The sequence below is a fragment of the Lonchura striata genome, chromosome 7 (assembly GCF_046129695.1).
Source record: "Lonchura striata isolate bLonStr1 chromosome 7, bLonStr1.mat, whole genome shotgun sequence".
Lineage (NCBI taxonomy): Eukaryota > Metazoa > Chordata > Aves > Passeriformes > Estrildidae > Lonchura > Lonchura striata.
In genome coordinates, this window is record NC_134609.1 from 8,905,907 (window position 1) to 8,921,504 (window position 15,598).

The window sequence follows — 15,598 nt, forward strand, 5'->3', positions numbered from 1 at the left end:
TTGACAAGGTTAATCTAATTCTCCTCTGCTAAAAGACCTGAAAACTGATCCTCATTACTGAAAACCAGCCACTGACATAATGTAGGAATCTGCTTTAGCACTGCTCCCTTTTCCCAAATGGTATTGCTTGAGTATCATGATAGATGAGGGGGAAGTGAGGCAAAGGTTTACTTTAATTGCCAGCTACCATAAGCAAGTATTATGTACAGATTGGCCCACAGAACTGGATGTCCATTAACATTTGCTTAGATATACTCCCACAGCTCTGGAATGTGCATAGCTTTGAGAAACTTCCACCTCTGCTATATATAAACAGTCCCATTTTGCAAAAGCTACAAATTCTTCACTTTTATATTCAATTACTTCACATCCTACCACTTTAGAAATTTCACCAGGGCAACTACCACAGCAAAGGTATGGCTGATGAAGTCAAGAGGTAGGTGCCCGATAATGGGAAGCAAAGAATAACTCCCTGTGACTTTGGTTTGAAGGAAAGAAGCTGTGAGTGGTTCAGGCTGGTTCACCCATTTCTTCTCACTACTGTGTGGTTGATTCTTGTGCAGAGAATTCTGACCACTCGGTGCTGTATATGCAGAATTTGCCAATGCAAAAACTATGTTTGCAGCATGTTTGTCCTCCTTTATAAGCCTGTAAAGTGGTAAAGTCATTACAGTTTCTGGACTCTTCCTTTGCAGACAGTCTTGGTACCTGGACTCTTTCCAAACTATACAAGAACTCTTCCTCCACTCTCTTCAATTTCTCACCATCCTCCTTGGAAAACCCACTGCCAGCTAGAGGAGACATTGACTGAGTAGGCTTTTGCTGAGCATCTGCTACCATGTTTCCTCATTACATTCTGAAATTGTGCTTTCTAGGATTCACTAAAGACACAGCACATACGACTTGTCAAGTTAAACATCCTTCCTGTGCAGTTACAGCACACTTTAAACCCCCTGCTCTGCAACTTAAATGAACAAAAAAGGATGTATACACACCCCACACACAGAGTTAAAATAGATAACTAACCATGCCTGAGAGCTAAATGCTGCTGGTAGCTTTTCTACCACCTAGTTGCTGCAGTACTGCATTTTCTGGAGATATATAAAGTTATGTATAGAAAACTCAGTGCTCTGAGCAAGCTGCTTTTCCAATACACAGTTCTGCCTCATTTGAAACCTGAGGGACCTCTACTTTTCAGTCTCTTACATTGATCTTTTCAGACCACTGGCAGTGTCTCTCCTTGAAATCTGCAAACTTGTCCTATTACCAGAAGTTTAAAAGTGCCTTTCATGCTTCTCGAGTAGTATTCCCCCTCAAAATGCTTTGATGCAAATTTTGCCCTCAGAGAAAAAGCCAGGGAAGATATTGTCCCTGCTCTGAAGTCATCCAATATCTTGCTTTAACAAGCTGTCTCTTGGAGATGGATATTCACAGTCCTGCTGGCCTAGAGAATGAAGTACATTTTTTTTCATGTGTCAGAGCAAAGCACAATGATTAATACAAGCACACTGAGCCAGGTTCTTTCTTTCAGATAAACAAGCTTAAATGACAATTCAAAAAGTGCAGAAATGCTTTTCTAAAAACTCAAAATGGTCAGAAACTAAAAATTGGCACTTCTGGCATTTCTCAAAACTACTCTATTTCTCCAGCTTCCCAAGTGAGGAAACCACAAAAAGTCAAAGGAGTTCATAAGGTAAGTCCATCAGCTGGATGAGAGTTCCTTACCCCCACAAATGAGAATCTACGTGCCCAGCACCATTACTTACAGATTCCTGCATGGGGTGACTGAGAGGTTTGTCGAGAGCTGCCATGCTGCTCGGCATGTCTGGGGGATGTGACAGCTGTGGCCCATGCATGAAGTCATTCATAGATGTGCCACCAGGATTCCCATGCGGGAAGTCAAAATTGCCATGACCTTGGTAACTGTTGCCTGAAAGAGAAACAGATGTGATTTGTTTCCAGTGTTGATCTCTCCCAGTATCTTGCAGGAGCTGTGTGATGTGACGCCCTCCCTGCACAGCACAGGGAGCTGTGACACTGAATTGACAAAGCTGTGCCCCACTGCTGAGCGAGTGGGGACAGGGCACTTGGCTTCCAAACACTGGCTGCTTCAGTAATTCATTTATGTGCTGGAACTAATTGAAAACTGCTGGCATTTTGAAAAACTATTGCCAAGTCACCACATAAACTTAACCATGCCGAGAAGTAAACAGGATATCAAATTCTATGGGATATTCGTATCTGGAAGCATCTCAGTGTAACTGAGACTGACTGCCCAAGTCCCAGATTATTTATAGGACACCTGTGTTATTTGTGGCTGTGCTTCTATACACTCAATAAGACTGTAGCATTGCTTCAGCTTCTGATGAAAGATGCCACAATGAGTTCATAACACAGCCTCTACTCTATCCCTTCATAAAAGGCATAGAAGAGGTGTTCATATCTAATTAGGGCTCCCAGAAAATTTATAAAATTCACTTGACTGACTGGATTTACACACACATCTTGAAGCAGGCCTGGAGTCCCCTGCTGCTCTGCAGGACAACTACTGTATGACCACTGTCCATAGGGATCCAGCCCACCTCAGTCCAGGGATCTTCTGAATTCTAAAGCAAGCAGGTATCCCAATACAGGGATTTCACTCTTCATAATTTTTGTCAAGATTCCTCTCTTAACATTTCCAACTCAGATATCAGCTCTAGTGGCTTATTTGCCATGAACAGCAAAAGGTGAACTAAAACCATTCACCTATTTAATACAAACAACTGAACTGCATGATACTGAGCTCTGAAATAACAGCATAGCTTTGGAGCTTGCACAGAGAGCCTGAAATTTGTCAGTAGAAGTAGAGTAGTTTTAAATATTCAGCTCAAGAAGGGAGTTTGACAAACTGAAGTAGTTGCTTCATTTGCTCTTTAGCCAGCTTCACAAGCAGAAGTTTAATCTTGGAGGAATAGTAGTCATTAGCCATGTAAGAGTACTTCTCAAAGATGTCAGGACTTTGATCTATCATGTAAATACTGCAGAGCCTTACTAATTCTCATTTTGTTAATCTGCAAACTGGATGAGTCTCACAGAACATAGCTGGTCTTGCCTTGCATCAAGAATAATTAATTAACACACAGCTGGAATGTGGTCCTGTAGTACTGAATATTTCTTATGTTTGCAAATTAAACTTCCGTATGCTTCCTGTCAAACCCAAATAAACAAACATACACCACAGTAGTAATACTACTACTACATTGCTCTAAAGAACTGTTAATCAGAGGACATTATGTAATTGCAATCACTAAGTTTCAGTGCACATATTGATGGAGAATAAAGATAAAGGCACCATGCCCAGGGAGTTACAGCCATGCAGCAGCAAACCCCTCTCTGCAGCAAGAGCAGTGCCAAGTGCTGAGTGAGTGACCTGTCAGACATTTAGGATAATCTGGCACACTGTGCTGACATCCCTGTTGCAGGGCAAATAGGAGAGCGTGGGTTTCACCTGCCAGTGGGGACTCAGGGCTCCAAGGAGCAGGCACTACCTGTGCTGCAGGACCTGTAGGGAAGGCAGCAAAATAACAGTCTAGGCAGCCATGCTCACAACAAAGCCTAAACCCCACGTGTGACGTGGCTATCCTGTCTGCTCCTGAGTATGAGCTGGAAATATGGTGAGGAATAGCTCTGTTCTCAGGCTCTGACTGCACTTCACTCCTACTAAATGAGGGAAAAAAATGTGATTCAGTGCTCTTGGCTTTGTTATAGTAATCATTCATCTGTTTGAAAACCTTGTAAGTTTTATCATCTGTCATCAGTTTTGCAGTCACTGGAGCAAATTAACCGTATTTTGCACGCAATCTATATTTTTCTTCAACGCCTGCAAAAAGCACATGTATCACCTTGTAATCAATTTGGGGATTCTGATAGTGTGAACAGTTGGTCTTTTCCCAGAGCTGAACTGACTCATATCATGTTACTTGTAAAAGAAACAGTCTCTGGTTTCATGTTTTCAGAATTGTCACTATAATTGAGTTATTCACAACATACCAGTAATTTGAAAATCTATCTCCATTGCCTGCATTTAGTTCCCTGTTCCTCAATCTGGTAGCACATGGGCAGAGGAACTCAAAAGTAATTTTCTAATGCAAAGGTGTTTACAAAGCAGCTCTTTATAAGTTGTCCCTTTTCTGGTGGCCTATGGAATGTCACTTACCTGGCCACAAGCTAACCTAGTGGCCCAAGTAGCAGGGTCAATGGGTCAGGTTTTCTACTTACGTAGTAATAAATGTTTTCACTCGAGAGTGGAACAGAAGGAAAATGCACAGAAAAAAAAAAATGCAGAAATATGTCTATTGTGGCAGGCCATGAATATAGAAAGCAACATACAATGTTTCTTGATTCAGGGAGGGCTGCGTGACTATGAATATGACAGGCACCAAATACTTAAAATATTAAACAAAATAACTAAATACTACAATATGTTACTCAAATATAATACTTACTAAAATATACACTCTTTTGAACAGATGAACCTTAACTGAAAAGACTTGGGCAGAATTTCAGAATTGCAGCCACACCATTTGCTGTCCCATGCATCACTCTGAGAAGATGCACTGACACACCTGTCTCACAAGGCTGGCTGAACCACTGAGGGCTAGAGTGAGCTGCTGGGTGCACAAAGGCATGGAACTAACCTTGGTTACCATATTCAGTGGAGTTGTTGCCTCCTGGAGGAGGAGGTAGGGATGGGTAAGGTGATGGGCCAGGACCCAAAGCTGCAATCATCTCCATTACATTTGGCATGATCATCTGGCTTGGACTCATTGTCTTAAATCTTTTTGAGGGAATGCCATCTGGGTCATCTTTGATGTGAATATCTGACTTTATAGGGACCGGCCTCCAACTGCAAGTTGGATCAATGGTAACTTCTTCAAACTCGGAGCTGTAAAATAATGTGAAAATTTAGGATATAAGTTGAATTTTTAAAAATCAATTCTATTGAAGTTTCCATAAGAATCTGCTTGGTAACCAATCTTCTGAAATGTTCTGGTGTAATACAACAGTAAGATCTTTTACTCTTCAAGAGTAAAAAAAAGAAAGCAAATTTAAAAAAGGCAACCATAAGAGCATATTTCTTTGTTTATCCACACAATGAAATCCAAACATATCAATGTGGTTTGCCAGCTCTGAATCAGAGGGACTGCTTGTAAATATAAGAAAGCATTTAATCCTCCATTCTGGCTCTTCCCTCTGCCATTAAGAGATAACCCAAAAAATATCTACAAAGAAGATGGAAACGATTCACTTGGTTCCCCCAGGGCGCCATGCAATAGAATATTCAAGTTCAATCACCAAGATCTATTTTGGTGGGATTATCTCAGTACTCATTACCATAACTCCTAGTTGCTTAGTCTTGGATATCAGGACGGTGATCACTTACTTTTGTATAGCATTCAGAATACCCCACATATACTGGTCAACTTCCAAGCCCTCCAAGAGAGCAGTTTTACTAAAAGGTAAAAAAAAAAAAAAAAAAGCAAACTTCATGTTAGAATATTGCTAGGACAGAATGGTTTGGGGAAACAGTTTTAGTTCTACATCTACATTACCAGGATATTTACATCAAATAGATAACATACACTTGTGTGTGTCCACAAGCTGTTCACATTCTTCAAGTAAATTTTGTTAGTGAAATACATTGCAAATTTAAAGTATTTTCAAACACAGCCAATCTCTCCTGTGAATATCAGTTAGCACTATTTTTGTAAATTAGATCTTCCTCTTTTTTTGAGCTTCACAGTACAATGGCTCCAAAGCAACTAAGCATTACAGCTATTCTACTTAAGATCAGCACAGATGGGGACAGAACAAAACAAAACTGGAAATGATTTAGCTATGTAGGCACTTAGATCTGAATGCAGGTGCTCATGCTCAGAGACACAGGACAAAAATTTAGGCTGGATGCATGAATACATGAGTTAAGAAGGCAAGATACCCAACTCTCGTGGTATTTTTAGCCAAACGTAGAAGATAGAAAATATTTGGGCAGTTTGGAGAAAGCACTTGTGTGTTAGGACATGGATCAACCATGGACAGTAATGGAAACAAGCTCATCTCCATCCTGCCATGTCCTTAGAACAGCCAGAATGGGCAATCCCCTCTGGTTGTACCTAACACTGGCTGGCAGAGCAAGGATCCAGCTGGAGACTTGTGCAGACCCAGGCCCAGCTGTTACAGCCACAGCTGCTGGAGCTGAAGAGCCCTGGCTCCTGTGTGCTGAGCACAGCAGGTTACACACTCTGAACTGACCTGCAGACATTCTGCTGGCTTTTCTGCCCAGTTAAAGACAAGGATGGACAGTCTGTAACCACTTGCAAGTTTTTCTTCCATTTTTTCTGCAGTACACTAACTCACTGGTCAAAATATTAGCTTGAAATTATAACAAGGTATCCATCCCTCTTTTCCTCTAAGCAACAACTCCAGCTTTTGCTCCTTGGAAATTTTTTACTTTTTTAAAAAAAATTACCCTTATTCTGGATTGTAGATATCTATCTTATCAATGTAAATATTTGAGCCTCTTTTGAACCTTACACAACCCATTGATGATCTGCAATAAAATCTTGTGAGAAAATATCATGTTATGTTTTTAAATTTCTAATAATCCAGGGCAGTAAAATATTGCAGGAATTCTCATTGGACTTTATGCTCTTAAAGTAAATGTGATATATAACCTTATTTTGTAGAACTTCATTCTTCTCCCTTTCATGATCTTAAATATGATCTGAATTTGGTCAAATTGTGTACAACTGCACTTTATGTAGTATGGATGCACTTACTTGCATACTGGACACCTCCAAGTTCCTCTTTCACAGTTCAGTTGCAAGTAAGATTCCAGATCAAAGCACTAGGTATCAGAAAAAAAAACAAAAAAGGAAAAAAACAAACCAGACAAAACAAAAGGTAAATACTGTATTAAATGAAGCAGTTAGACAAAAAGTAAAACTGACATGAAAAAAGCCTCCTAGCACTGAAAACTGAACCAAAGAGCTTATTTTTCTCCTCTACATTACACATACGCAGTTAACCATTGAGGCTTACAGACATAAATGCCATGAATTAGGTGCTCCCACAGGAGAACCAGGCTGAAGGTACTGCACCAACACGTGGCTGAGGGAATCCTGCCAGGCACTGGCACCACTCACTTGTACGTGCTTGCAGTCGTGACCCCTGGCCGGGAGCTGGATCCTCCGGAATGTGATTGGACACTTGAGTGACACTTTAATAGCAGTCTGCTCGACTCCATCTTCCCCATTTAGTGTTGCATTGCCAGAGGAAGCTGCTACGCTGCTGAAGTTCCTCTTGACTGTTTAGGAAGAAGGTGGGTATAGATGTGAGAAAGCACAAGTGTATTGTAAGTTCTAACACAGAAAGCAGAAATTTATTCCATATTTAAGGGACAACTGAATGAACAATATACCCACACAGGTGTCTTCTGTGTAAATTATAACATTCTCCTGAACAGAAAAACCATCACACCATGAATATCAGGTATATTCTTAATCAGATTAAGTGTCATACAAGCATCAAAAGCAGCCCTAGATAAATAAAGAATTAATCTTTCCTTATTGGTGAGTCAAAAACAAATATGGGGGAAAAGCCAGAGAAGTTCTTCTGGAATAGGACAGTCCTCTTTAGGAACTAAGCTTGTGTCCTTGAAACTTTGAAGCCTCCACCCAAATAGCTATTCATCTATCCACATCATGTTCTGAAAATTCCTTAAATACAGCTTAAAGTTATCAGTAAACAAGTAAATCTGGTGTAGAGATAGCTTATCATAACTGATCACAGACATTCTGGAAAATCATCACCCACACAAAATGCAAACTCACTCTTAGTGATACAGTGTTCTGCTGGGAGGAGGCGTTTCTTTAGCAGACCTTGAAGTACGGAGCGAACCGATGGCCGGTGCACCAACTGCAGCACGAACAAGTGAGACTGCAAGGAAACACCTTTTGTTAGGAAGAGAACCCAACACACATGTGAAATGTCTGGGAGTTTAAATGTACTCCCAAACTGAGCTGCACTCTTCCCTTGGACACTTGGTTTCTGTGAGAGCTCAAGGCTTAAACATAAAAGCTGGCTCTGCTCTGCTGAGCACACACTCCCTTATGGATATACTGCACACTGTGCAGTTGCTCCATGCTTAACGTATAGAAGGGCTTTAAAAAAGCAAGGATTTTCTGCATTTTCTCCCTCCTTAATATTCAGTATACATACAGCTGACATATTAATCTCTGACATCAGGCTTTATTTTTAAAACCCTGGACTGTCACAGCCTAGCCTACCTGCCTGACTTCAGACTACACTGGAAGTTGTGAAAACAATTTGCAACTGATGTGCCTGGAATCAGCTGAATCTTCTTACCCAACACAGAGCTCTTTGCCACCAGATAAATGGCATTATGCAGGGAAACATCCATGTGAAGTAAAGAAAAATGGGTGGATGGCTTCTTGTCAAAGTGTCTCACACTGTGACCTTGTGAGAGCTAGCAGCTTGCTTTATTGTCAGTGACAAGAGAACAGTCAGAAGCTCAGACTGGATTTGCAGAATGGTCTGCATTAAAAAAACAGCACTCATCCCTGAGAGTAACTAACCCATGGAAAAGGAGAAAGGGGAAAGCTGAATGGTCTAGATTGCATCTTTGAATATGAGATTTTCATCTGAAAAGGTATCTGAAAATTTATCACCAGCACCAATGTTGATGTTTTCACGACAAACCAAAGACCGTCTAATACACTGTGTAAATGAAATTAGTACCATCAACAGTCTTCATTGCAGTAATCTACTTCTACACCAACAGACTTCAGCCACCTTGTTACAGAGGCACACATGAGAAGGTAGGAGATAAAACTCCCTTCCTCCCCTAGATCATGAACCTTGTCAGAGACATTGGAAGGACACCACTATATTCTGCAACAACTAAGCAGCAAAAATTTCCATATTAGCACTCTGACTGTGTCAACATCATTAAGTAAAAACCTTACCAGAAAAAGGCATGGAAAAAAATGAGAGTAAGGCTCTTTCAGCTAGCAACATTTGCAAACTGCTCTAAATAGCAGAGTCAGTGTCAGCAGCTGCAGCCGTGAGCCGGGTGTACTTACGCAGCAGCACGCTGTGACTGTGATCTGAATGGTGTTTCTCCCTGGCTGGCAGACGTGCTTTAGGTGCAGGGGTTTATGAGATGTCTTGTTGTCACCACGTTCGATGGTAAGTGGGGTTGCATTAACGCTGACCTGGACTGAAGCTGGCCAGTTTGTGTTCATTTGTCTGTCTTCATGGTGATAGCACTTAAACTGCAATTCCAAGTCAGACCTGCACAACAACCAATAAATCTTCCTTTAACTTTGCTTTCACACTGCAGAGGGAGGCGGTTTTTATGCTAGGAACATTTGTCTTGATCGATCAGATTATTTTTCTTGAATTATTGCCATTAAGAACATAACTCGCTTCCTTCATAAAAGCCCTGAACAGAAGCAAGTCATGATGAATTAATGATGCAAGGTTGCAAGTTGTTTATATTTTACACTTATAAAGGACTTTTCAAGGAAACATCTCAAAGCTCTTTGAAAACCCAGATCATGGAGTGATCCTGCAGAAAGAAGAATGTCAACATCAGGTAGGTCCTTCCTGTGTTAGGAGTTAAGAATGAGAAAGCAATATGTGGCAGTGGGTTGTGCTGGAAGTCTGGATTCTTCACTATCTCAAAGCACTCAAAGAAGCATTTGAATTAATGCATGTCAGACAAAATACAAATACAGCTAATCCTGCCTTAGAACAAGTAAATCAACTAAGATAAAATGGCTCCTGTATATCTCAACCCCCACCAAAATCAGTTTCTGTGATTGTAAATTAACATGGCTGTGGACTAAATCTATCCAATTCAGACCTTCTTTCAGGGCATGAATTCCTCCCACCTACCCTATAACTTCCACTCATTATTTAGCTCCTCAGAAATTAGTTCTGTAACACCTTCAAAAAATTAAAAGGCTGAGATTAATTAAAAATTAAGTGGGTAGAGACTATGACTTTAATTTCATAAATGTATGTTAACCTTGTGCTAGGAGTGAGTAATTTCAAGAAGAAATTTAAAAGAACACAGAAAATTGAACTGAAATGTCAGAATTCTGCTCTTTATGACAGCAAAAGACAGCTCAAAGTTTATTGTGCAAACTTTAAAATCTACGTTCCTGAACAATCTAAGTTGCCTGAAAGAAGGTATCTTTGTAAAATCCAAGAGGAGCAGCTCATTCAGGAGATTAACACCCTAATTGCCATTTTCCTTACAAAGACTTCAATCTGATTCAACATCATCTTTTCTGGATTCCAAAATATCAAGATTTAGCAGTGGACACAAACTTGTATTTTTAAAAAGAAAGTTACAGAATACAAAGTACACGGCCTTTCAACATAAGCCATCTACATGAAGTCTTTTCAGGCTTGTTTTCAGTATTGCAATAACCATTTTCTGAAAGCTGACTCTGCAAGTTCCACTCAGTTTCTCACCTCAAGAGAGCACAACACAGTGATCCAGACCTGGAGGGAAGCAAGCCTTGGTACCTCTGCTGTATGACCCAAGCAGAGGAGGTGAGCAGCCTGCTGAGTGTCACAGAGGTGACAGAGCTCAGGAGAGCCTCGTGCTCTCATTGCACACAATGTCTCCACCATGGGACATGATTAACAACACAGCAGTGTGGAGAGTGAACCAGCTTCAAGGAGACATTTTCCCTGCCTTCAACCTTTCTGCTTCTCGTAACCATGAAAAGTTCCCGTGGGGAGAAACATACTTGCATTGCTATTCATTTATGTGTGTACACGTGAGAGGTTTTGCCAAATATTTTAACTGGCAGAAAAATATTGAGAATTGGCTCGGTTCCACCATTCTCTATAAAAACCAAAATCCATCCACACATGTGACTAATTCATTTTTCTGGCATCCATCCAGCCCCGAGCTTAATGTGAAATGACTTCATTACAGGACTATCCGTTCCCCCCACTATTAACAGGCTTTTCAAAACAGCAGACCTGAGCACAGTTTACCTATGAGTCTTCATTAAAATAAGTTTAAATAAAGGCTATGTGTTTGGTGAGCGAAGGAAGAAAGAAAGAACAGATATTAAGAAACAGCCTCATGCCTCAGTGCAGCACTATAAATCTACTGAATGAGCCAGCACAATCCCCAGTAGTGATTACTTATTAATAAGAACTGGCAAATAACTGCCAAAACTCCCTGTGCTGCGAGTACTCCACGATAATGAAATGCAAGTAAGCAATAACTGACCTCAGAGTTAGGTGTTAATTATTGGATGTGGTCTGCCTGCAATCTCCCTCCCTCCCAACCCCCAGGCTCCCTCAGGGCACAGGGGCAATGTGGTAGCAAGGACTCCTGCATCCTGCATCACACCTCGGTGTCAGAGCCAGAGTCTGTCCTGGGCCAGGGAAGCGAGCACATCGCTCTGCCCACCTCACACTCTCCACACCAGGACAACACAAGTCTCCAGTGGAATCCAGTGAATGGGATGAAGATCCTCACAAGAAAAAAAACCAAAACCTGAAGCTACACCCGTAAGCAACCTCCATACAAGATCCCAAGCAACTAATCAGCCTCCACAGCTCACACAGAAAGGCTCAGACAATGCAATGTTTATCCTGGCTCAGCCAGGATAAACGCAGAGACACTTTCTGAGAAAAACAAACAAGGAGACAAAATTGTTCGGTAGTATTTGAAAATATATAAATTTTTAAAAAATTAAGGCTCTGATTGTCATTTGATCTAAGGCCCTTCCATGAACATGGTGCAATCAAAACATATCCTAGAATCACTTATACAGATCTACATTAAATACAGGGAAGTATCACCAAGGAAAAATATACCTCTGTGCTGGAAATAAGAACTGACTGTAAGTGAAAACCAGAAGCCTTTGTATGAAGAAAGCTATGCTCTCACATTTCTGAGCTGTGCTTACTTGTGGAGTCAGAGAACAGGGGGATTTAGGAAGTTAGCTTCTGAAGTTTGGAGGATTTAAGCACTTTCTAAATGATTTTACCAAGCCTCTAAATCGGGTCCTTACTCTTAGTGGGTTATTCTTCATTATCAGAAAACACTGCACTATTTAATTTAAGCATAAACTCTGAGGGCCCTGCAGAGCTACTCTTGCATTTAACATTTCAGAGGTCACAAAGAACCTAGGACTTCAGATTCCCAAATGGAAGTTTGTAGTGGTGTGGGTCAGAGCAGAAAGGATGCAATTGTCGCAGCAATTTTTCAGACACTGCATGCTATGAGCCATCAGCAAGGACATGCAATGCATATTGTGAAGCATTTTTGAACGTGTTGTCTCTGGAAAATGACAGGCGAGAGTACCTGCGAGTTGAAAGGACATTCTTCCTATCCAGGCCACAATTTTGGAAGTGAAACTCCTGGCAGATCTAAACGCAGTGCCTGTGCCCCTCCTCCCTCGGGGGATGCATGGCTCACTTGCAGCAGGGCTGAGCTTACCTCCACATCAGGGTCTGGTGCACGGTGGGCCGAAGGTGAAAGACGTGGTTGCTGACGGCCAGGTTGTGCTCCAGCCGGAAGGGCTCCAGGACAACCCCGTCCCTGACAGGGAACGTCAGGCGCAGCTCATCGTTGTGGTTGGCTGGGATCGAAGAGGGAGAGAAAGCGTGAACTTTCCCTTTAGCATCTGCAGTGCAATAATAATGTGTATATTTATAGCGAATAGTGACAAATTGCACAGTGATCTGATAGTGGGCTTAACTTAGCAGGCTCATACAACAAAAAAATACAAACAAAAGTACTTCTATCATCTAACTGATACAAGTGACAAGGTTCAAACTGATAGCAATGGCACAGCAGCCTTCTATTGTCACCCACTTCACATTAGGGCCATAGCTTTTCAGCCACCGACTGAAACCAGGCATGGCAAGAATTCTTGGTTTTTACTACAGGATAGGCTCTGTGTCCAAGCTTACTCTGTTAACAGAAGACTGAAAAAAATCTCCTATGTCAAACTGTAATAATGTTTGTTTTCTCTGCTTTGAACAGGGATCAACGTTACCAATTAGTTTCAACAGTTTCATCAGCTGAAACTATGTGATGACCAAAGACACTGGTATTCAATTACTATCTGAACCCATAAGATTAGATTTTGAGGTAACTTACAGCTGATCTATGAAGTCCAAATGGCTTTAAATCCTGTTTTCTTGCCCATCTTCTTCTACTTGATTTTTCAGCTATCCTGAACTCCAGAGCTGCGAAGTGCTAATGCAGCTGCAGTTATTTTATAGAAAACATAAGGTTCTCCCAGCTCCCTAGTAAATGATAGCTCCTACTGTTCATCAGTCACTTCAAAACCTCAAACATCTCATGCTAGTATCCAGTCAGAAAGATCTTGTTATTCCTGCCCTGTTCCCAGCCAAGTGTAGCTGTGACGTTGAGTGGCTTTGAAAGGAACATATATCAATTTCTGGCACAGTACTGAATATTCCTAAGAAGTCTGTATGGATCACAATAGAGACACTGCTATAAATATTCACGTTTTATCCTGCTCTGCAGTGTTGTTCAATGAATAGCTTTGCCCTTGAACAAAACAGACTGAATGTAAGTTCGTACAATAAACAAGCCTACAAAGCACACACAACAAAACCCAGAATCAAGTGTTTTCTCCTCAGGAAGCACATGAAAGGAATAATTCTGGAGTAAAATCCTTACAAGTTTAACCTGGGAGAACTTTTTTGATATTCTATTTTAGAAGACCACAGCAGTCTTTCTCTATTCTGTCCACTGGCTCAAGTGAGCCTACACTGTGCATGCCACCTACTACAACTTAACAACTCCAGCCTGTCCCAGAGCAGCAATCAGAGCTGCTTTCCAGACTCTGAAATGAATGTGGCAGAGAACAGAGCACCAATAAATGACTGTGGGGGCATTCTGTTTGTTACTCACTTGGAGGTGGTGGTAAAGCATTGATATTTGGTTTAATGTCAGGTGGGAATGGTGGTTTGACATCCTGGTTAGGTGACAGGTATGGAGGAATATTGCTCCCTGGTGTCATGGGTGGCGTGGGGTTTCCTGGAACAGGTGAATGAGGGTAATTTGCCACAGGTACAGGCCTTGATGGCTAGAAAATAAATAACATCAAATTGTTATTGCAGCCTTGAAATAAGAACAATAAGCCTTGTGAACAGCACTATTATCAGATACCAAAGACAACAGACAAGAGAGGGAGGCTCCTCTGTTTCTGGAGAAGTAACCACAGGATGCCCCATGAGGCCTTCAGGGAAGAGGCATACCAGGAGAGCAAAGCAGGAACTGAAACCAGCAGACCAGCCAGCTTAACTCAGGCAATGGCCAGATACAAGCAAGGCTGCCAAAAGGTTTACTGTATTCCTCTGAATGCTGTCCTTCCAAAACCAACCAGCTATCTGCTTCAGTTTTTCCACTACACCACAGCCCACCCAGCCCTTTGTATCCCTCCCAAAATACCTCAGTGCACACAAGCCTATAAAAAAAAAAAAAAAAAATTCCAAAGACACACAATTAACCACTCTGTGTCCTTTTTACTTGCATCTATCCTTTCTTGCACCCTTGTTCAACTCCTCTACTCAGAATTACAGTTCTGGAGGTCAGGGTATGTTTTTTTTTCTGTACACCTAGAATTTGATTCTGCTCCTAGTTTGCTGCTAGCTAAGTTGAACTGATAGAAAAAGGACAGCTAAACATGAATAACAGCTATATGTTAAAACACCTTTGGTTTAGTTTCTTATAATTAAGGAGATGGTTATAGAATAAACAAATAACCCTAATGTGAAGGAAGGTGACATTAAACAAAACTCCAAGTGCTTAGCTCATGTACCATAAACAGAAATACAGGAGAGTGTCAGAAGATGAATATTTTTACAGACAGCCCAAGCACTGTGACTTCAAATCTGATTCTGTATCTAAATGCTGCTCTGCTAACCTAAGATACTTGAGAGTACATAAGAAGAGGGGTGCCTTCTCAAATCTTAAATATTCACGCTTCCAAATATCTTTGGTTTTTATATTTGACACACACAGTTACTATTTGCACAATTATTACAATTCAAAGGTTCAGGTTTCGCCTGTGGAATTTTCCCCCTAACCAGGATAATCTGCCTTTTTAACAAGATCTCTTTTTTCCTGTTTCCAGAGCAGTCAATATTTGAATACAATATAGGGGATCCATTGTAAAGAAACAAATTCCCTGTCAGAAGTATCTGGCAAACAAAAAACTTAAACCTCATCTGAAATAAATGTACATAAAAGATATTTAAAAATCTGTCACTTAAAAACTTGACAGAAGTCTTCTGCAGTCACTTTAGCATAAGTGACTGCACTGGAATTATTATATAGAGGAGCTGCCTGCTCCTCATGTTCTTCCTGACAGTGAACTGCAAAAGCTGCCATAATCCAACAGGCATTCCTTTGGGTACCACAGTGGACATCATAGTTGCACACAGAACAGATGCTCTACAGATAAAGGTTTTGCTTTCCCTCTTTTTTAAATTGTATTTTTTGTGTAAATCACACCAA

General features: G+C 41.0%; 1 protein-coding gene across 9 annotated transcripts in view; it reads right to left on the reverse strand.

Moving 5' to 3' along the window:
* ZMIZ1 (zinc finger MIZ-type containing 1) overlaps positions 1 to 15,598 on the reverse strand; it is a 335,118-nt gene that overhangs the window by 12,380 nt on the left and 307,140 nt on the right. For all 9 annotated transcript variants that reach the window (XM_077784564.1, XM_021526680.3, XM_021526678.3 and 6 more), the window contains 9 exons: positions 13,991 to 14,165; positions 12,542 to 12,683; positions 9,147 to 9,357; positions 7,875 to 7,980; positions 7,188 to 7,348; positions 6,822 to 6,889; positions 5,426 to 5,494; positions 4,680 to 4,927; positions 1,767 to 1,930 (listed from right to left, as the gene is read on the reverse strand). In XM_077784564.1, coding sequence (XP_077640690.1) covers positions 1,767 to 1,930; positions 4,680 to 4,927; positions 5,426 to 5,494; positions 6,822 to 6,889; positions 7,188 to 7,348; positions 7,875 to 7,980; positions 9,147 to 9,357; positions 12,542 to 12,683; positions 13,991 to 14,165 — 1,344 coding nt within the window. The remainder of the gene's footprint in view (positions 1 to 1,766; positions 1,931 to 4,679; positions 4,928 to 5,425; positions 5,495 to 6,821; positions 6,890 to 7,187; positions 7,349 to 7,874; positions 7,981 to 9,146; positions 9,358 to 12,541; positions 12,684 to 13,990; positions 14,166 to 15,598) is intronic.